The sequence below is a fragment of the Jaculus jaculus genome, chromosome 2, assembly GCF_020740685.1.
Source record: "Jaculus jaculus isolate mJacJac1 chromosome 2, mJacJac1.mat.Y.cur, whole genome shotgun sequence".
NCBI classification, from domain to species: Eukaryota; Metazoa; Chordata; class Mammalia; order Rodentia; family Dipodidae; genus Jaculus; species Jaculus jaculus.
This window is the reverse complement of record NC_059103.1, coordinates 185,643,106-185,664,569: the sequence shown is the minus strand read 5'-3', so window position 1 is coordinate 185,664,569 and position 21,464 is coordinate 185,643,106. Positions and strand designations below refer to the sequence as shown.

Genomic DNA, 21,464 nt, shown 5'->3' with positions numbered 1-21,464 from the left:
TTGCCCTGGGGACATTGGTTTGGTTTCATTTACTCTGTTCTCCATTATCAATCCTGGTGTATTGAGAAATTGAATGGAATATATGGTGTAAACTGGTTTCTTTCTAAGCTCTGAGATAGGTGATTATAGAATGGCCGCTTGGCTGAACTTTATAGATAGTCCCTTCAGTCTTTTGGCAAGAAATCTGAGGGCAAAGAGGGTTGTTTAAAAGCAGGCATAGACTTGTCGTACAGCCCATTTCAACTGATTCCTCATAATTTTATTTGGAACAAAAGTCAGCCAGGATATCAGTAACTGTTGCTGTCTGTTGGCAGAATCCTTCCCATGCTGTTGCTAAACTATTGGCCTAAGCTTCTGGTGAAATTCTGGCTGTTGATCACTGCAAGCCACTCTCTGATTTTAAGTTGTGGCTATAGCTTTCTGTAAACCCTGAAAGGTAGTATTCAATCAGCAGCCAGTTTGTGCTGTTTGTGGGAAACTGGAATGCAGATGTGGCCTTCTGTATCTCATGGTGGTGAATGAGAGTAATCAGGCCCCAAACAGCACTCACTATTCAACAATTACTATATATACTCAAGATCTGATAGTCATGTACACATTAACTCCTTTTGAAGTTTTTGATCTAATATTATTATTCATGGGCAAAAAAAAGTCTTAACTCTTTTCTGAAAACACTAGACAATTGTACATTTTTACAAAGGAAGACAGAGAGTTAATCCTCAGATTAGAAAACTTTTAGCCCTTAAATGAGATTTATTCATGGGAAATACTTTGGTTTCTCTGGAAAAGTTTCTGCTTAATTTACTGTCCGTGTTCAAGAACAATCTTAGTTTGTACTTCAACTTCATGTTTTTAGCAGATTCCACCGGAAAGTCTGCAGGATTCCAGGCCATGTGAGGTTCTGTGCATTGCTGTGATCCCAGTTTTTAGCACAGTGCCAGGCACATGGTGGACACTCAACTATTATTCCCAGAACTCAATTCAATTAAACCTACCACTGAAATTTTATTACTGCAAAATTGTACCAGAAGGTTCTATCATCACCATCTGTGCATTTCCCTGAAATGAAATTTTCAAAGAATTCTTGATATAATCAAATAAACACAAAAAAAAATTTAAAGAGTTAAAAATATTTGAGGTACATCCAAACTAACAGCATGAATATCAAGTTTCAGATTGATTCGATTTAAATGGCTAAGATATAAAACCATAAAAAATGTGAGTCAATACTCTCCCTATCGAGGCTTGTTATGTAATTACATGGTTTCAATATGGTCCTTATTCATAGAAAACTATTATAAAATATCATTTCTGCATAAGTTCCTTCCCCACTGGAGACTTTTAGTATTTCAAAGATAAATATCCATGTCTCTGAATGTTAAGCCACTAGAATAAATAACTCAATCAATTTTTTATTATAATCAGATAAAATCAGTTATTTTAATAATGAAACTTAAAATCCTTAACATTCTAGTTTTGGGCTGATCCTCAGTTAAAAAAAAAGTAAGCAATAAAATCAGCTGAATCCATTTAGAAGACTTTCCCCCTCTTTTGTTATATCTGCTTTTACCAAAGTGTGTGCCATATCTCAGTGCAGAAAGATATGTGCTTACCTGAAGAATTAAGCACCTAAAACAAGACTTGAGTAATTTTGAAAATCATTTACCTACTGTGGCATTGACTTGTGTGGTGGTTTGTTGTGCACTGCACACTATAGAGGCTTTGCTTTGCTTGGTTCAAAGTAGTTTCATTATTAAAATAACTGATTTCATCTGATTAGTTAAAAAAATTAATGAATTATTTATTCAATTTAATATGGACCTAAATTAAAGTACAGGTGCATCATTTTTATTTTTAAATTCTGTCATATAGGTTTATCCAGACTTGTTGTCTGTATTGCCATTGTAAAAGCAGTATTGTGATATAAATAAATTCTTAAAAAGAAGATAAGTGATCTGAAAATTTTTCAATAATTATTGAAAATGACCACTTGCTAGCCCAGTTACTGACCTGAAACTTTTTTTAATTTGTTTTGTTCATTTGTTTAAGAGCGACAGACAGAGAGAGCAAGAGGCAGAGACAGAGAGAAAATGGGAGTGCCAGGGCCTCAAGCCACTGCAAATGAACTCCAGTCACATGTGCCCCCTTGTGCATCTGGCTAACGTGGGTCCTGGGGAGCTGAGCCTCGAACCAGGGTCCTTAGGCTTCACAGGCAAGCACTTAACCACTAAGCCATCTCTTCAGCCCCTGACCTAAAACTTTGCATTCAACAGTACCCACCATTATTACTCTCTTTTTTCCCCACAAGACGTGATCACCCTGTAACAGCAATATGGAGGCAACACACCATGTGCCACCTTTATATTATTCATTAAGTTAGTAACCGTAGAAGTTAGATTTGGGTAAAAAAAAATCATTTCCTTGAATTAGTGATTATAGAATGATATTCTGAAGAAATTTATGACTGAGCTAACTTTTATATAGGTTTAGAATTGATGGCAATCCCCTCCCGGCCCGTTATTAGTACCCCTTACAGCCACCTAGAAGTTCACGTGGCACCTAGAGAAATCTCAGGTGCTGAGAACGCATCTCCCATGTGTGCCTATATATGTAACTTGTCAGCTTTCCTTCACTGAAACTGAAAAAGATGAATGCTAAATACATCCTCACAAATGCCTGTTGGTATAATCCACAAGCTACTGACTCTTACCATTTCTTCTCCCACCTCTGCCCTTATCCACAGAGTTGTTGTTCTCCACTCTCTGGTACAGGGTCATGGCAGTATATGTTGTTATCCCTCTTAAAATGAGCATGTAGAAATGGAAATATTTAATGTTTCAACAAACGTGTACATACAACACTGTCAGTAATGTACAACTATGGTGATGAAGGTATGGAGATTGAGAGCTTTGTTTTACTGATCTTGTAACACCAGCAGCTTGCCAGAAGAGACCTTCACTGTTTATCCAAACTAATTGTGAAAAGCAGGATGAACAATGCATTTTCTTGGATTTTTATTTTCTATAGCATCATAAATAGTCTCTACCCAACTCAGATGCCTATCAATATGAATAAAGTCATTTAAGAAAGACTTTATTTTCAAAAATAAGGAGTGCAAATGATGAAAAAAAGAGCAAGGAAGATTATTTTCAATTTTGTTAATATCCATTCAAAATAGAATCCCATCCTTGGTCCTTGGTCTTTGGTGTTTGCTATTTTGAATGTTGCTAGAAGATTTGGTTTCTGACATGAACAAACTCACTAAGAAGGAAAAGGAAAAAATGTGGGATAGACTGTAAATGAAGTCTTTAAAGCTCTTTTCTCTAAGTTAGGGTAAAATGTTTGGCAAGGGTGCAGGGGAAGCTCTACTCTGCTGTTCTTCAGTGGCAGGTAGTCCTCCGTTCTTGATGGGCTCAGGGTGCACATGGCCTTAAGACATGACATACTGACTTACTGTGTCCAGCAGTGTTCTCACTTACGCTTTGGTCTAGTGAGGTGTGGTTCTATCATGCGCTAAGGATACTGTCCAATTCTCCCACCTTCTCTACTGCTTCCAGAAATTTCACTGTCCCCAAACTACACAGTTTTACAAGTCGTTCCAAAGTGCTCACTCTGTTGAGAGATAACATTTTATGTGTGACATATTTCTCACCTACCTCCCACTCTCTCCACCCCCATGCAAGCAGGCTCGTATTGAAATGGAGGTGTGAACACCTATCTATTTCGCTTTGACTCATCTTTCCATTCTCATGTTTGATAAGCAGATATACATGAATTGCATTTGATATTAACCAACTATATTGTTTTGGCATATCTCAAATGTTTAGCAATGATATTTAAGGGAATGAAAACATTCATAAATATCTTTTAATATAAAAGAAATCACAACAGCATCCACTTGACAAATAGAATACTCACTGAGCATTTGCCACATTGCTGCCATTGTTCCAATTGCATCTACTAATGTACCAATACTTTCAGCAGCCTGCTTTGTAAAGATGGGGAAATTTCAGCAGTAAGAGAAGTTAAGCAAATTTGCAGTGTTATTCCTAGTAACTGGTAGAAATAAAATTGACTCCTAACCTCCAATTCAAATGGATTTCAGTGACAGAATTCAAAATATACCTGATATAGTTAAAATAAGGGGTGGCTTACCTATGTACAGTAACCTTGATTGGCATTCCTGTAGTGCTCAGAGCAAGCTATCCTTGTGGAAACCAGTGGTAGAAGTCAGGATTTTTCTCCTAACTAATGAAGGGCATTTTCTTGCAAGAGAATTAGGCACCAAATTGTGCAAGGGTTGAAATGCTCACCGAAATCAGGATGACGCCCACTGTGGCATGCTGTGTCAGGCTTCCAGAGCATAAGGAAAAGAAGCAGGCTGGAGTAAATAGTTACACATTTGAACTTGAGCCTCAGCCATACATGTGACTTAGTTTCCAAATGGACATTTATGTTGCCTTCCTGATGTTCAAGTTGGAGTGGACTTGTCAGTGAGTGATTTAGATCTAAGAAAATGATGGGTTTGGCCTCAGGAAAGTTTCACAATGACAAGCAAACTAAGCTCCACAGCTTACTTTGGATAAAGGGTGGGGGGCAAATTGTTTGGTAACCATAACTGCTAATAGCTTTCTGGTTTCTGGGAGGGAATAGTTCCTCTACATTGCTATGGGTCCCATTTGGGACCCATAGACTTGGACCCATAGACCTCTGAAATCAATGTTTGCTAATACTGTTGCTGAGACTTAAAAACTGGATTGCATTCCTAAATCTGACTGACAGGGGGTTAGGATAGGCAGGAAAGGGGGAGGTGGAGATTATCTCTGTGCAAATCTAGCTTTTATTACATCACCTAAGGTAGCCCAATGTGCTATACTAATGAAATCATGTTCTTGGTTTAAAAGGGCAATTGTTAGCCTGACTTTGTGCTCACTAAAAACATTCCCCCAATCTTGTTAAGTTATTGCTCTCATTTTGGATTTTTATAGCTGTGCAGCTTACCAGGCCTCATTTCTTTACGTTTCATTCATTTTCCTTGTATTGATGATTAATGGAGGATGTCGAATGTTAGAGTGAGCGGGCATCAGCAAATGCAAGATCATAATTAGTTTAGCTGACGAGGGCCTCTGATAGCACTTGCATCTGGAAGGAAAAATTACCCTATAGGGAACTGGCTGCTCACCAGGTCTTTTTAGTGATACATTGTGAAACACCCGATGAATCAAATGCCCTTTCAATGCCAAGAAAGTGTTCCAGTCTTGAAGCCAAAATTATGTCTGCAGAAAGCTTTCCATTTGAAATGTATCAGAGTACAATTATAACCATTGTATTTTCTTGGCAGGCATGCCACTCCTCTACAGTATGGACTCAAGTTAAATAAATTGCCTAAATTTTATGAATCCCTGAAATTTTGACTTATAGTGTTTGTAATATTTAATTTATAATAAAATTAAGTTCCAGCAAGACTTTTTCCACTCCTTATCTAACATGCATATTTTATCATTAAAGGCTTTGCTTCCTAGAGAAAGGAGAGTTTTGAGTCACATTTCAGGCTCTTTTTTTGCAGCAAGAGAATTCCATTTCCTGCCTGTTCATATTTGTGCCTACAAACACAGCCCGACTTTTGTTTAAATAAGAAGTTTAATAGAATCATTACTTGACAGCAAGATTGCAACCACCAATACAAATTACTTGCTTTTAAATATTCTTTGATTATTTTTGAATCGGGCACCTATAAAATTCAGGCCTCTAAAATCAATTTATTGTCCAAAAATTCTTGTGATTTCCTAATTTAAGTCAAACAAAATAAATAAACAGCCCTTGATGTGCATGCAGCTAGCTTAAGCAGACACCTCCTAAAGTAGTCAGTAGTAATACTGTACTTCAGGTTGCAGAACATTGGAAGTGCAGAGGAAGCACCAGGTTTTCTTATATTCTGTCAATACTGTTGTTAGAGGAACGACGTACAAAGAGGCGCCAATTGGGTTTTATGTTAAATGGCTTCCATGCCGCATGGTTCCCAGCTTGACTGGATTTGAAGGCTTTAGGTAGCATATACCAAATAGGCTGCCATGTGCGGTCTTTGACTTTCATTTTGACACTTTTCAAAGGTATATTTTAGGGTTTGGCATGTAGGAACCATCATTAAAGGCACAAAACCCAAAGTTCAAAAAGTTGAAGCCGTTCCTGTGAAAAGCCTTTGGTGTTTCACACACCTCATCCATCACTGTAGGGTTAATTATAATGAAAATCAGCGGTGCCTATTAAACACAATTGAACCTGACCTCATTATAGGCAGTGTGGTTTTATACTGTCATTGTTGCAAGTCTAAAGACAAAACTCCCGGGTTGATTTGGTCTGACTCCATGGATCATGTGACTCACCTCTGACCATGAATTGTTTTCCCCCCATTTCAGAGGCGAAGAGGCTCTGGTGTTTTTTGTGCCAATTGCCTGACCACAAAGACCTCTCTCTGGAGAAAGAATGCCAATGGCGGCTACGTATGCAACGCGTGCGGTCTGTACCAGAAGCTTCACTCGGTAAGAACCTAGAGTCCTGCTCTTGTGTGGGTGTGTCCTGCCCAGGGCTCCCACTGCCTGACCTCTCAGAGTTGGTCCATGGTGGCTTGGAGTGCACATGTGATTTATGGTGAAAGGAGCTTAGATGTGATAGGGAGATACCTTGGAGATCATTAGTAACTCTTCTTTAGATATAATAAAGGAAAATGATTGAATTCTGAGACTGTCATATAACAAATAGTTGAACTAATGGTTATCCAAAATGTTGGAATTAATTTAGGGAGAAAAGAGAAAAGTTCTCAAAAAAAAAAAATTCAAAAATATAGAATAAGTTAAAAAAATATAGACGGGCTCTCCCATGTTTATTGTTAAAAGAGCAAGGAACAAATGTTTATTTTCCATTTTGCCTTTTGGAATGTGCAATGGTCAACTTGGCTGATTGGGAGCTCTGGGTGAGGTGCATTGAGAAATACAAGTCTGAATGAGGACGGGATAATGCCACAGGAATCCCGGGGATCTTGGAGCGAGGTGTGTGAGGCTTGGGGTAACACACACATGAGGGCACTGTCATGGCCACAGGTGCTGTCTCCTGCTGTCTCTGGCTCAAAGAACACACTCAAATTAATTAATTAAACTCCCCAATGTGATTATGCATTTAAGATCCTAGAAGGTTAGCAAGTTTATCTGCTGGTAAGAGCTGACTTTAAAAAGGGAATATTCTGCTTGGTAAATAGACATCTATTTCCCTGTGTACTTTTTCATTTTATTTGACATTTTACTGTCATTCTTAACACAGGACAATGAATAGATTGGAGCTTACAGGGGATACAATTTAAAACAAAGCATCTTTATAAACGGACCACTGGAAGTTTTCTTTAAAACACTGCACACTGGCAACAATCCTAGTTGAGAGTACTATAAAGCCCTTGGTTATTAGCAAGGAGAAAAATCACCACTACCACTTTACTTTCTTTTAAACTTCACTATTTAAGCCCAGCAACAAGCTTCCATTTAATGAACACTGACATTAATGATTTTAATTGAACTCTGGCCAATCATAGGTCAAGAATTAATTTAATCACTAATCTGCCAAATTGTAATATTAACCACTGTGTTATAAAGTAAACTGTTTTTTCTAAAATTTAATATTCACCTCTTTGGAGGAAAGATGTTCTTAGTTTTGAGGGTTTTTCAGTAAACTGTAAATTGAAATACATAAAGGCTATGATCACACAAAAACTTCCACAAAATTGTGTTTAAAAAAATTGTGTTTAAAAAAATGATATGTGTAGATTCCAGGCTTCTTTCTACTATAGAGATTAAATACTGTATACTCATACAGTACTTATATGAAGTGCTTCATTTCTGAACAAACTGCATTCACCTGGCATCGATCCCCACAGGCATTTTCATTCTGAAACAACTGTTGTATTATCAAAAACAAGTGAGTTTTCTTGCCTTTAGTACACCTTATGAGACTAGCAATACTCCCAAATTCATATATATATATATATATATATTTTTTTTTAATGTAGAAAACGTATTGCTTTGTACTAAGGTACATTTTTTAGGAATCACTCACAAATTACATTTTATTTGTATATGCAGAAATCATTTCTGGATTTTAATCAGACCATTTGAAGATTCTTATAAACTTTAATCTATAAATATGCATTGATATATTAAACTTTATCTTATTAATTTTTAAAACAAAACCCAAACCTCTCTGCAAACATTTTTATTATTGTGTTACAGATTTTAGTCATGTACTATAAACACCTGCTAAACATATGCATTAATACCAGTCATGTCATGTTAAAGCCAGATGAATGTCAGCATTTATTTTGAGTAGAATGACAGATCAAGTACTTGAACCAAAGCTCCAAATGAGTCCAGAATTTCAATACACCAGTAATGCTTCACCTGTGAGCAAATGAAATCTTCCATGATGCATATATAAAGATCATTCAAGGAAACAAATTGAGAAGAAAGGCATCTCTGTGGCATGGCTTTGATTACATGAGAGTTTTCTTCACATGCCTGACAGTTGGTCTTTGATTATTTTTGCTTTGGTATGATGTGATATTTTAAATATTTTATATTTTCATTTGAAGCTATTTAGAAAGAGATATGTATTAGTCAGGTAAAAATGCCATACAAGACGTCCTAGATGGGTGGCTTAAAATGACAGCCGATGTTCTCAACAGCTGTGGAAGCTGGAGGCCTAAGGTGCAGCCGATTTGGATTCTGATGATGCACTTCCTGACCTCCATGGTCCCCTTCGTACTGGAAAGAGCTGTCTCTCTTCCTCTTCTTATAAATGCAGAATCCTATTAGATTAAGACCCCACCTTTATGACTTTATCCAACCTTAATTTCTGCCTAAGAAGACTGTCGCCAAACATAGTTATATTGGAGATTAGAGCTTCAATATCTGATTTGGGCCAGGGGAGAACAAGACAGTTTAGGCCATCATCACCCTTCACCATCATTGCTTATCTCCCATGGTACTTTGCTGAAATTTAGTGCTCAGTGTAGAAGTTGAAAATGTTTTAGAACAGTCATTTTATTACTTTTCACACAATTTTACCACCTGTGATGCAACTCCCTAAATCTCCTGAGTCCTGCAAAGCCACTTGCAAATTGATTAAAGTCTTCTGTACCCTCCTCTGCCTTGTAAAGATGGACCTTGGCTAATTGAGCTAAAATAGTTCATTTTAGTTACTTCCTGTGACCCTGCTTGGGGGAAAAAAAATAGAGATTTGCATTTTAGTGTATTTTTAATGTTTCCCTTTTATGTATTGTGTGTGTTCTCTACAGACTCCCAGGCCTTTAAACATCATTAAACAAAACAATGGTGAGCAGATTATTAGAAGAAGAACAAGAAAGCGCCTTAACCCAGAGGCACTTCAGGCCGAACAGCTCAACAAACAGCAGAGGGGTAGCAACGAGGAGCAGGTCAACGGAAGCCCCTTAGAGAGGAGGTCAGAAGATCACTTAAGCGAAAGTCATCAGAGAGAAATTCCACTTCCAAACCTAAGTAAATATGAAGCCCAGGGTTCATTGACTAAAAGCCATTCTGCTCAGCAGCCAGTCCTGGTCAGCCAACAATCTCTGGATATACACAAAAGAATGCAGCCTTTGCACATTCAGATAAAAAGTCCTCAGGAAAGTACTGGAGATCCAGGAAACAGTTCATCTGTATCTGAAGGGAAAGGAAGCTCTGAGAGAGGCAGTCCCATTGAAAAGTACATGAGGCCTGCAAAGCACCCCAATTACTCACCACCAGGCAGCCCTATTGAAAAGTACCAATACCCACTTTTTGGACTCCCCTTTGTACATAATGACTTCCAGAGTGAAGCTGACTGGCTGCGGTTCTGGAGTAAATACAAGCTCTCGGTTCCTGGGAATCCGCACTACTTGAGTCATGTGCCTGGCCTACCAAATCCTTGCCAAAACTATGTGCCTTATCCCACCTTCAATCTGCCTCCTCATTTCCCAGCTGTTGGATCAGACAATGACATTCCTCTAGATTTGGCGATCAAGCATTCCAGACCTGGGCCAACTGCAAATGGTGCCTCCAAGGAGAAAACAAAGGCACCACCCAGTGTAAAAAGTGAAGGGCCCTTGAATGTAGTCAAAACAGAGAAAGTTGACAGAAGTACTCAAGATGAACTTTCTACAAAATGTGTGCACTGTGGCATTGTCTTTCTGGATGAAGTGATGTATGCTTTGCATATGAGTTGCCATGGTGACAGTGGACCTTTCCAGTGCAGCATATGCCAGCATCTTTGCACGGACAAATATGACTTCACAACACATATCCAGAGGGGCCTGCATAGGAACAATGCACAAGTGGAAAAAAATGGAAAACCTAAAGAGTAAAACCTTAGCACTTAGCACAATTAAATAGAAATAGGTTTTCTTGATGGGAATTCAATAGCTTGTAATGTCTTATGAAGACCTATTAAAAAAAAAATACTTCATAGAGCCTGCCTTATCCAACATCAAATTCCCTTATTTTTTTTAATTTTTTTTTTTTTTTTTTTTGCTTTTCTTTCTTTTCTTTCTTTTTTTTTTTTTTTTCTTCATGAGTAGGTTACCAAGATTTCAAAGTTAAGCATATGGTCAGTGAGAAAGAATGGAACATGATGATTATTTTTTAAAACCTAATGAATCAAACTGTCTTGGCTAATGTCTACTGGTGAAATGACCCACACATAGTCCCACCAGCTAATGATGTTTGTAAAGGAATAAAAGCTGTCTAACATTTGAAAGGGTTTACATATCATAATACTTAAGCAGAATTGGGATGGCCATGGGCCCACTTACTCGAAAACCCCATGCATTGTTGCCTAAATTTAGAAGCTTCATGAAATCCCAACCAGATGGGAAGAAACTGAGTCTCCGGGGCACTAGAAGGTGAATGGCACCCTCTCAAAATCAATCTCTCATTGACCATGTTTCAGATTTGGACCATGAAATGTGAACTTGTGGTTAGGCTTGGTGAGAGAGCAACAAGAATCATGATAGATGTTGGCACAGTGGTTTTGGCAAGCCCTGCCTGTACATACACATACACACCCTCTTGATATTTTTGTCCTTTAGATGTTCAAATACACAGTAGTCCTTTTGTTTGCAGTTTAGGTTCATTTGGTCCATATATACACGTTTTAGAAAACAATGTCCTCAATGCTTGTGTAGTAATTTCATTGTAGCCAAATGGTTCTTCCTTGTTTATGACAAACCAACCAATTTGGATTTTTTTAAACCTGTAGATCACTTCACTAATCTCACCTGGCACATTGTAACTAAAGGAACCCCCTCACTCTAAAAGAATAGATGGGTACAAATGTCAGACTATGAGTTTAATTCATTTAGGACACATGGTGTTTCTCCACAAGGTAACCTGCTGTATTTATTTATTTTCTTTTGGTTAAATATGATTTCCAAGCTTTGTGGTCAGGCAGCGTCTAAGGTTACATTACCAGAGACTGACAGTTGGTATATGTACCAATCAATCCCTTCATTAGATTTATACAGGTTTAGTTAAGTAGCATTAAATAGGATTCTTAGAAGTATGTCTTCGTAATACTTTTAATACTTAAGGCTTTGTAAAAACTATCCATGAAGGGAACGCTCCTCAGCATAACCGCTCAGGGAATTAGGGCTAAATAACTGAACATTAAATAATTGGTTAAAGGTGCTGTTAGTCGAGCCTCAATGCTTGCTACAAGGATGTATGTACAAGGACTGACTTTAATAATTTGCATTATATTGTCCCAACCAGTAGTTTATTTTTGCCACAGAGATGTAGAAGATATTACAAGCTACTGGATGCACTGTCAGATTAACTTATTTCATTAAAGAAGTTGGGAGAACAAATAGGAAAAAAAAAAACCTTATTTTTCTAGTAAATATTAATGTATTACATTTCAAATAATGGTGCCTGACATATTGAATAATTATTTTCTACAGTGTACGTATGCAACAAAGATATTCCATCATGCATTAGAGTCAGTTTGGCTCTGCCTAGCTGTTTACATTTGCAAATGTAGCAAACAAGGTAATGAAGCAACTATTTCTATTGCAGTAGATATCTTTTTGTGTGTGTGTGTGCCAGTGTGTGTGCGTGTGTGCGTAAAAGTTGCAAACGGTAACATGAAACAAATGAAAGTTCTTGATGTAATGGTATGGAAAACAAGAAGGAAACAAAAATATTTTTATGCCTACTTAGGATAAAAGGGTAGCACTATTCATTCCAAGTACTTTTTTTTTTTTAAATTTTAAGCTCTTAACTCACATTGTTATGCTTAAGATGATAAACATATATCCTCTTTTTATTCTTTGTGTTTCAGATGAAACATTTCAGAAGTTATTTTGATAAGTGTTGCTGGAATTTGCAGCACTGCTGTGTTTATTGCCTTCCGTAGTCATTTGCACACCATTTTTACATTCATTCGCAGTTGCTTTATATTGTTTTGTTTTGTTTCTTCCTCACAGTGTGGAAAGTCTTTGTTTTTTAAAGTTGGATGGCAGGTAGAGTTCAACCAATTTGGGACTGTTGTAGTGAATGAAGTTAACTTTTCTGATGTTGTATTGTCATTTTCATTCTTGATTTTTGTTTTCATGTAAAAAATAAGAAAAAGAAAAAAAAAAGAGGGAGAGAAAGAAAATCAGGACGAAGTCCTCTTGTTCAGTGTCATTGTCAAAGGGCCCTATCCTGATCTCACCTGTCTGTGCCATAGCTCTCATACTCACAGAAACTGAATCAAGAGATGGAATGAGGAGCTTTGACATTCAAATTATTTGACATTTTTCTTCTTTAGGAATTTTGATGGATGCATCTCAGAATATACAGGCAGATCAAAGAAGTGACAAAGATCCAAAACAGAGATTTCCCAAGCAACAATATTTCACTTTCTTAGTAAAACATAGATTAAAACACACTGTAGCTGTCCTCAAGCATTGCTTTGTGTGGACTTCCCAAATGAGCCAAATACCAGAAATTTGCTTCACTTGGGCAACATTACAAAATTACATATTTGACAAAACTCCTTATGCAATTTCTCCAGTGTGTTAGACACAAATAGATTATTCATTGTATGCCTTTGTTTTTCGTTCATTTTTTTATTCTTTCTCAGACAGACATAGTAGCAATGACTAGCATTGGAAAATACATATCATTGTTCTTGGAATATTTATGGTCAGTCTACTTGCAGTAGAGTATTCTTGGATAGCTCTTATTCCATATTCCTTTGTTGTGAATTATTTTATTTTCATGTTTACTTCATTATTATGCATATTTTTGGTAGAGAAGAGGTTGGGCTCTGAAAATATGGAAGGTTGCTATAACACTAAAATGTTCCTTATTTTTTGGTTACTTAAAGCCTTGGTCCATCTCTCAAAATACAAGAGTGGCTTTTATTTTTAAAGATTTTAAATCATTTTGTTTTAAAATTGAGAATGACTTCAAGTAAGCTATCTAGGTACTTAATAATTTTTGAAGGAATTTTAAGATGATTTGAGAATTTCTCCTCTTGGAAAAAGCTTCCCCTATTATAGTAAACAATATGCCATCAAAAATTGTACACCATCTTGAACCTGTAGTATGTTTAAAACTACTTGTCTATATTCTAAATTGAGTCTTGGGTCTAGCAGAATACCAGAATCAGCTCATGCATGCTCAGTTCCTTTTCTCTCCCTTCCTCTTACCATCATTTACCCTTATAAGCTTATTGTTGTTTGGGATATAAAAGCATAAAGTGCCAGCCCACTTTGGAAGACTGTGGATTGATAGACACTACATAGCTCTAAGTTCATGAGAAAGGGATGGAGCTCACAGCGTTAACACGTTTTCTCTGCAGTTCAGACAGCAGAGAGTTGCCCCATTCTTTCTCTATGACATACTGAGATGTTGTTGTTTTTTGTTTTTTTGTTTTTTTTAATCCACTTTTAAGATAGTGATGTTCTGTTCTAAACTGTTCTTTTTAGTAAGGGTAGACTTTAGGGAATGAGCATGGGGATTCTTTTCTAAGTTAATAATGAGAAGAACAAAGTGATTCTCTTCAAGAGCTCCTTGTGGAAGCCTGTGGTAGCACACCCTGTTTATGATTGCACATGTGCATATAATCTATAATGATCCAATGCTAAAACAGCCCCCAAAATATTAAATGTATATACATTTTAAATGCCTGAGGATTTTTTTTTGTTTTTCCTAATAAATGGAAGATGATGAGTACTTAAAATAATTATTACTCTCTTGCTGTATGGCCACAAAATGCTACCAAGTTCCCTGTCTTGAAACCTGTGAACTTCCTGCCTATTTAGGAATGAACATTAACACATTTTAGAGGGGGTCATCTACCATCCTGTGGTGTCATCACCATGGAGTGAAGAAGCTAGTCAAGCCTCCTCTGTGCTACTGCTCATGACTTAGATGGATTCACAGCTACTCTTTAGGTGGAGGGGCATGACACAAAGGAAAGCATCTTTGGTGAGTTGGTAGGTCAAAGCTTGCTGACTGTACTAGACACGAGAGAGAGCTAAGGAACCAAAATGCACCCTGAATGAGGTATACTAGCCAAAGGTAGGTGCTGTTGGACATTTAACAGTAGGCGACTGACTGTATATGAGAAGGAGGTAGAAAGACACTCATTGGGTGTGGGGGACACCGTGGTTCTTATACATATCTGACCAGGGACAAGAGGTCTTGGCTTCCTTTTGGTTGTCTACTGCTGGTTTGTGGTGGACATATGTGTTCCTGATCACTGTTTAGAATGTATACACAGTCATTTACAGTACTTAGCACCTCTGCAAGAAGCTATGGCAGAAGGGTGTCATGTTGGGATGAAGAAAATGTGAAATTCAGCAGTAATCCACACGTGGAAACTAAATCATATATGCTCACATATATGTCATCCTTTTAAAATTCAATGCAGTAAGCAAAAATAATTTTACCATGAAAATAATGTTTGGCCTTCATCAGAGAGAAGGGTTCTTCAAGACCCACAAGTCCCAAAACTGAATCCTGATTTTACTCTTGATTTTTTTTTTTTTCTTCAATATGTGAACTGCAAAAACTCACTCTTTTTCATTCTGTACCTCGGGCTCCTCAGCTGTAAAATGGGAAAAGCTATATTGATGATAATAATATTAATAATAATAATGGTAATGTAGTACTTGTTTATAAAGCACTTTGAGATCCTTGGTTGGAGGGCACTATAGGAGTGCCGAGTATTATTAATATGGCCAAGGGGGTTATTTAAGCTCTCAGTTTGCAAGGGCCAGCCAGGAAAGGTTGGGGTCATTTTTAGTAAAGATAAACTGTAAATATCTTAACTGGACAGCCTGTCATGTTGACTATGAAGAGACAAAATGATTATGAGGCTGTTAAAACCATAGTTTCCTATGGCTACCGACAAGGCAAATATCACAGGAACAAATGCCAAATTCTTTAGGGTACACTATTTGAAAACAACATGGATGAACTTGAGGGTGGGGCATGGGTAGGGGTGGGAAACATCTCAAAATGCCCATGTAAAATGAAGGTACAGCAATATTCACCAGCAGAAAAATGTCTTTCATATGGAATGATTTCATGTTGCTAAGAAAAAAATGAATTCAATTTGTAGTCCTGATTTGAATATTAGAATGTTGGCTATAGTAGTTCTGTTTTACAACACATGGAATTTTTTGTTTTATTTTATTTTGTTTTCATACTGCATGTTCATTTCTACTCACAAACATGTTCTTGGTGTATTTCTTATGCAAACAATCTTCAGGCAGCAAAGATGTCTGTTACATCTAAACTTGAATAATAAAGTTTTACCACCAGTTATACATGATGGCGTTGGTATGGTTTATATAGATCTAACTTCATTAATGGAGAAACAGGGACTATAGACCACTGTAAGATATGGACAGTGTCATGAACTAAAGCGGTAGATTTTGTGTGAAGACTTTTATATTTAGTATTTTTTAGTGAGATTAACAATAAAAATCTTGTTTATTCTGAAAATACATATTAAGCATCAAATAATGAGTTTTGAGTAATGAGTTAAGATTATCTTGCAGTATTAAAAATTCCTTCATATGAAACTTACCTTTAATTCAACTTCAGTGTACACAAATGCATTTAATGTACAGAACCTGACAAATGATAAATAAGACCTTTTGTTTCCTTGGAACACAATTAATGAGGGATTTTGAAAGAGGGAAGAGGCAGATGAAGTACAGATAAGAAAATATATGGGAAGACTCACCTACATGTTTTTAACTAGAAGGAAAGTCACAGAAGGACAAGCCGTACAGCAAATAAATAATTAACTGATTTAAGAGATGAGTTTCAAAATTTTCAAAATAATTATAGTTGTTGCCCTTCTGGCACAATCTTTATTTCTGCTTTTTAAATACATATTAATGAATAGAACTTTTATCTGTTGTTGTTGTTGTTATTTTTCTCTTCGTTCTTTCCCATGTCTCTTATTTTGGAAACAACAGAGTAGAGACCCTTTGAGGGACTTTCCTAAGGGTAACAAGCTCAGTTTGAAGCTGGAGGCAGTGTTCTGTAGATAAGAATGCAGTAAGATCATTTAATGTGAGTTCTTCTCCTTATATGGCATTTGATTCTCCCATCAGGAACACTTTTCAGATAAAGTTGCACACACTTGGTTCCCACCCAGCACCGTTAGGGCCTCATTAAAGGGGAAGTGTGCAGCCATCTGCTCTTCACCACTGTAGAGAGGGTGAGTCAGTATGCTCACCTCCCCCCCCCCCACACCTTTTGGTCCCCAACCTCTGTGAGGATGGGATGGGATCAGAAAGTGGTGAACGAAAGGAGCACACGAGGAACCTGAGAATGAATGAGGGAAGTATGGGTCAAGGCAGTCATATTCCTGATTCAACACTGCGAGGAGAGAAGACTGACTGCTATTTCCAGATTAAATTTTCAAGAAAAAATGGACAAAGAAAGTTTTATATGAAATTTACAATTTTTAAATGCAATTTGATGATTTTTTTTTTCTTTAATGCTTCAAGCCAGTCAAAGTATTTGCTCAAAATAAATCCCACCCTGAAGTGCCAGATAAGCGAAGCTGGAGCCACAGTGAGCTCTGGTAACTGTCAGGGAGGGACCTGGACAAAGGGCTGAAGTTTTGTCCCCAGTCCCAATTTGAACTCCCAGCTCTGTAAGGAAACTCAAAAGAACTGTGGCTACAGGACTGCCACATTCAGCCAGATTGCCTCGAGATAAAAATTGTGCACAACATACAAATAAAATCTGCTTTTAAAACTTATTTTTATTTATTTGAAAGAGAGAGAATGGGCTCGCTCACCAAAGCCTCCTGCCATGCAGTCAAGCTCCATGCATGCACCACTTTGTTCATGTGGCTTTACATGGGCACTGGAGAATCAAGTCTGGCCCATCAGGCTTTGCAAGCCAGCGTCTTTAACCTCTGAGCCACCTGCTCAGCACTAAGCCCTGTTTTCGAAGCATGTTGCAAACTATGTTGCTCTTCCATTCTTATCTTTGCAAACCCAAGTGTTTTTGGTGTGTTTGGTGTGTGTATTTATCATGCTGATATAAACACCTTTATATTTTCACAAAGAAATGTCAAAACTAGAAAGTCTTAATGAAGGTAATATCCAAGAATGCCTGAGAGGTTCTTACATCCCATCCATATCATATTATAGGATGAAAGTAACAAGGATAGTACTGGAGAGATGGTACAGCAGTTAAGATGCTTGCCTGCAAATCCTAAGCACCAAAGTCGAATTCCCCAGTACCAAAGTAAAGCCAGATGCATAAAGTGGCACATGCATCTGGAGTTCAATTGCAGTAGCTAAAAGCCTTGATGTGCCTGTTCTCTGTCTGTCTCTGCTGGAAATAAATAAATAAAAAATATTTTTAAAAAATAGATAAGGGTAGAAAAAGTCAGTTGCAATAATAATGGGGAAGAAGGGAAGTTTTATATTACTAAATAAATAAAATTTCTCTTATTTATCAACAGAAATAGTACAACAAGATTTATGCCTTTATTACACTGTTCCCTGATAAATCCAGGATATCATTAATCAAAGATGATCTCTTATAAATTTTATAGTATTTATAGAGCATGTTGCATGAGGCTGTTTTCCCTGTATCCTACTTGATAGCAACATTGACAAACTTAACAAATGTGAAATTGTTCTTGAGATAGGCAACAAAGCATGGGCTAACATGAGTTATTGAAATCAAATAAATAAGGAAGATATAGCCAATTATGGTGGCTCACACATGTAGTAGCAGTACTTGGGAGGTGGAAGCAGGAGAACCAAGAGTTCCACGTGATCCTCAGCTACACATAGTGAGCTGAAGACCAGCAGGGGCTACCAGAGACTTGCCTCAAAAAAAAAAAAGGAAAAAGGAAAAAGAATAGAAAAGAAGGAATAAAACCTCTTTAAATTACTTCCACTCATAGAGGTCTTATGAATAAATATGCCACAAAATATTCATTCTGTTTAGTTACTTGTGATTATTTTTTTCTCATTTACTTAATCATATTTTAAAAGATATACTGTCATTATGTTAATCAAAACATTCTAATTATAGACGGAACAGAATTTTTCGTTTATTTTAGTTCTATATAAGTTCCTGAAGGTGCACCCCTCCAAAAATGCAGGTTTCTACTTTGATTTTCTTGTCATTGTGGTTAAATTTTTTTTTAAGTGAATTAATTCATGTGTGCTGAGCACTGATCCTGGGTTCTAGCAGGCACCTTTAACTGCTGAGCCATCTCTCCAGTAGTATGAGTTTCCTTCAGGTCTTTTTTTTTTTTTTTCTTTTTTTCCGAACCTTTAGTTGTTGCATTTAATTTCGTCATACATTTTAGTATTCTTGACAAAAAAAAAAAAACTTCCCACTATCATAATAAAATTTATCTAAAATTTGAGAGAAATATATCATTCCCAGTGTAACTTTTAAGATGGAATAATAAGATCATATTTAGTAGGAAGGTTTTATGATTTGATAACAATCGCGATAACTCCCAACAGACACTGAAGACCAAATTTCTAACTTTCTGTAGTTAATAAAGTTAAATAAACCTTGATCCTAAGTGAACTTCAATGACTCACACAGGCTTTTATGAATAACATTGCTTTTGTTTTTTTCTCCCATGCTTCTTAAAATCATATATGCACACATTAAGTCACAACCAGTGAAACATGCTCACCATGATGGAAAAATACCACGACAGCAGACATTCTTTTTTATTTATTTATTTGAGAGCGACAGACAGACAGAGGCAGAGAGAGAGAGTGAGAGAGAGAGAGAGAGAGAGAATGGACACGCCAGGGCCTCCAGCCGCTGCAAACGAACTCCACATGCATGCGTCCCCTTGTGCATTTGGCTAACATGGGTCCTGGGGAATCGAGCCTCGACCCGGGGTCCTTAGGTTTAGGCTTCACAGGCAAGTGCCTAACCACTAAGCCATCTCTCTAGCCTGACAGCAGACATTCTGACACCAGAGATCAATGGTGGCAAACAAGACCTGAGGATTCTCAAATGCAGGGAAAATCTTTTATCTTTTTGTCTTTTTCCTTGTCTTGAATTAGAGACAGCTGGTCCTGATTTCCATGACAATCTCATATTTTAAAATTGCATATAAGCTGTAACTTTGGTTGATGTCCATAAGTAGGCCTGTCTCAGGTGATACATGTCGGCTCCTGGCCAGGGAGTTTGTTTGTTTGTTTGTTTTTTGTTTTTCAAAGTAGGGTCTCACTCTATCTAACTCAGGCTGAGCTGGAATTCACTATGTATTCTCAGGGTGGCCTCAAACTCACAGCAATCCTCCTACCTCTGCCTCCCAAGTGCTGGGATTAAAGGATGCACCACCACAACTGGCAGCAAATTCATTTTGAATCATTGTTACCTCACTACCATATGGAAGCACAAAACCAAAACGGTTATCATTTGTTTATAAGGCTTTAGATTTTTGTTTGTAGTTTGCCTCTTTAGGCCTATGACAAACCCATCATTTGCTTTTTTTTAATATCAAAAATCACCTTTTTAACCACTTTTAAATATTTTTATTTATTTATTTGAGATGGGAGGGGGGGGAGAGAAGCAGGGCAGATAGTAAGAATGGGTGCACCAGTGCCTCTAGCCACTGCAAATGAACTCCAGACACATGGTTTATGTGAGCAGTGGGGAAATGAACCTGGGTCCTTGGACTTTGCAGGCAAGTCCTTAGCCATTTCCTTAGCCGTTAAGCCATCTCTCCAACCTCATTATCAGGTTTTGACTGGCTTTCTAGTACCAAGCATGAACTCTCTCCCATGGAGAGAGCCTCCTATCCAATAAGAGCAGTTGGTCACACCACATAACAGTGACATTAGATTTTTATTAATGGGTTGCATTTTCTTGGGCATTTTCAATATTGTTGTATGAAATACAACTTCCACAACCATATCCTATTACAAAATCAGCCTGCCTGTCCTCACAAACTGAGCAAACAGCTTATCATTTAGACTGATAAAGTTTAAAGATGTCTGTCCTCTGTCTGCTTCCCTGACTAGTCTCACATGAGCTCAAGTAAAGAAACTTAATGTCCTTGGACCTTCCTGCCCCAACTAACTTCAAAAACAAACTAAAATATCTTACAATTAACAAGATCTGTACTTTTCAAGACAAACACTACTATGAGTCTTTGCCAAATTTTAAACTTAATAATAAAATGTCAATCTATATAAAAATGTATATTTATACTTTCTTTTTTTTTTCTTTTGTTTTTTTTCAGGTAGGATCTCTCTCTAGCTCAGGCTGACCTGGAATTAACTCTGTAGTCTCAGGGAGGCCTTGAACTCATGGCAATCCTCCTACCTCTGCCTTCTGAGTGCTGGGATTAAAGGCATGCAACACCACGCCCGGCTTTATTTAAACTTTCTTGAACGTATAAACACCTAGTGAAATGAATATTACATATTTTCACACATCATCGTCCATGATGATTTTAGAAAATTTATCATTTCATTATAGATAAGGAAATAATATTTGATATGTTATAAACATTAATATATTGAATTATGTTTTAGATTTTTTTTGGTCTTGGAGGGGTAAATACAATGAAAAATAATCAAAAGCAAAGCCAAAATCTTAATACATTTTGACAAGATGACTTGTGTTTTGAAAACAATTTTCATAGAAAAGTTCTTATGCATATATTCCATGTTATATAATACTGAGTAATAACTATGAGTGTTAGAATCCACCCATCAGAGTTTCCTAACTTACCTGTTTTGATATTGACTCCCCCAAGCCCCCAGAAGACCCTCATTTAGAGATATTAATAGAAATGCATATAAAGTGTCACTTTGCATTGTACCAAGTCAGTTTATATATACACACATCTTCTCATGTTTCACAAGTGTGCAAATTTTATTAATGTAGACAACACAATGCTCTATT

At 37.0% G+C, this 21,464-nt stretch overlaps 1 protein-coding gene across 6 annotated transcripts in view; it reads left to right on the top strand.

Moving 5' to 3' along the window:
- Positions 1 to 10,529, top strand: part of Trps1 (transcriptional repressor GATA binding 1) — a 250,228-nt gene extending 239,699 nt beyond the window's left edge. For all 6 annotated transcript variants that reach the window (XM_045143804.1, XM_045143805.1, XM_004661382.2 and 3 more), the window contains 2 exons: positions 6,417 to 6,539; positions 9,338 to 10,529. In XM_045143804.1, coding sequence (XP_044999739.1) covers positions 6,417 to 6,539; positions 9,338 to 10,402 — 1,188 coding nt within the window. In that variant the 3' untranslated portion in view covers positions 10,403 to 10,529. The remainder of the gene's footprint in view (positions 1 to 6,416; positions 6,540 to 9,337) is intronic.
- The last annotated feature ends 10,935 nt before the right edge of the window (positions 10,530 to 21,464 follow it).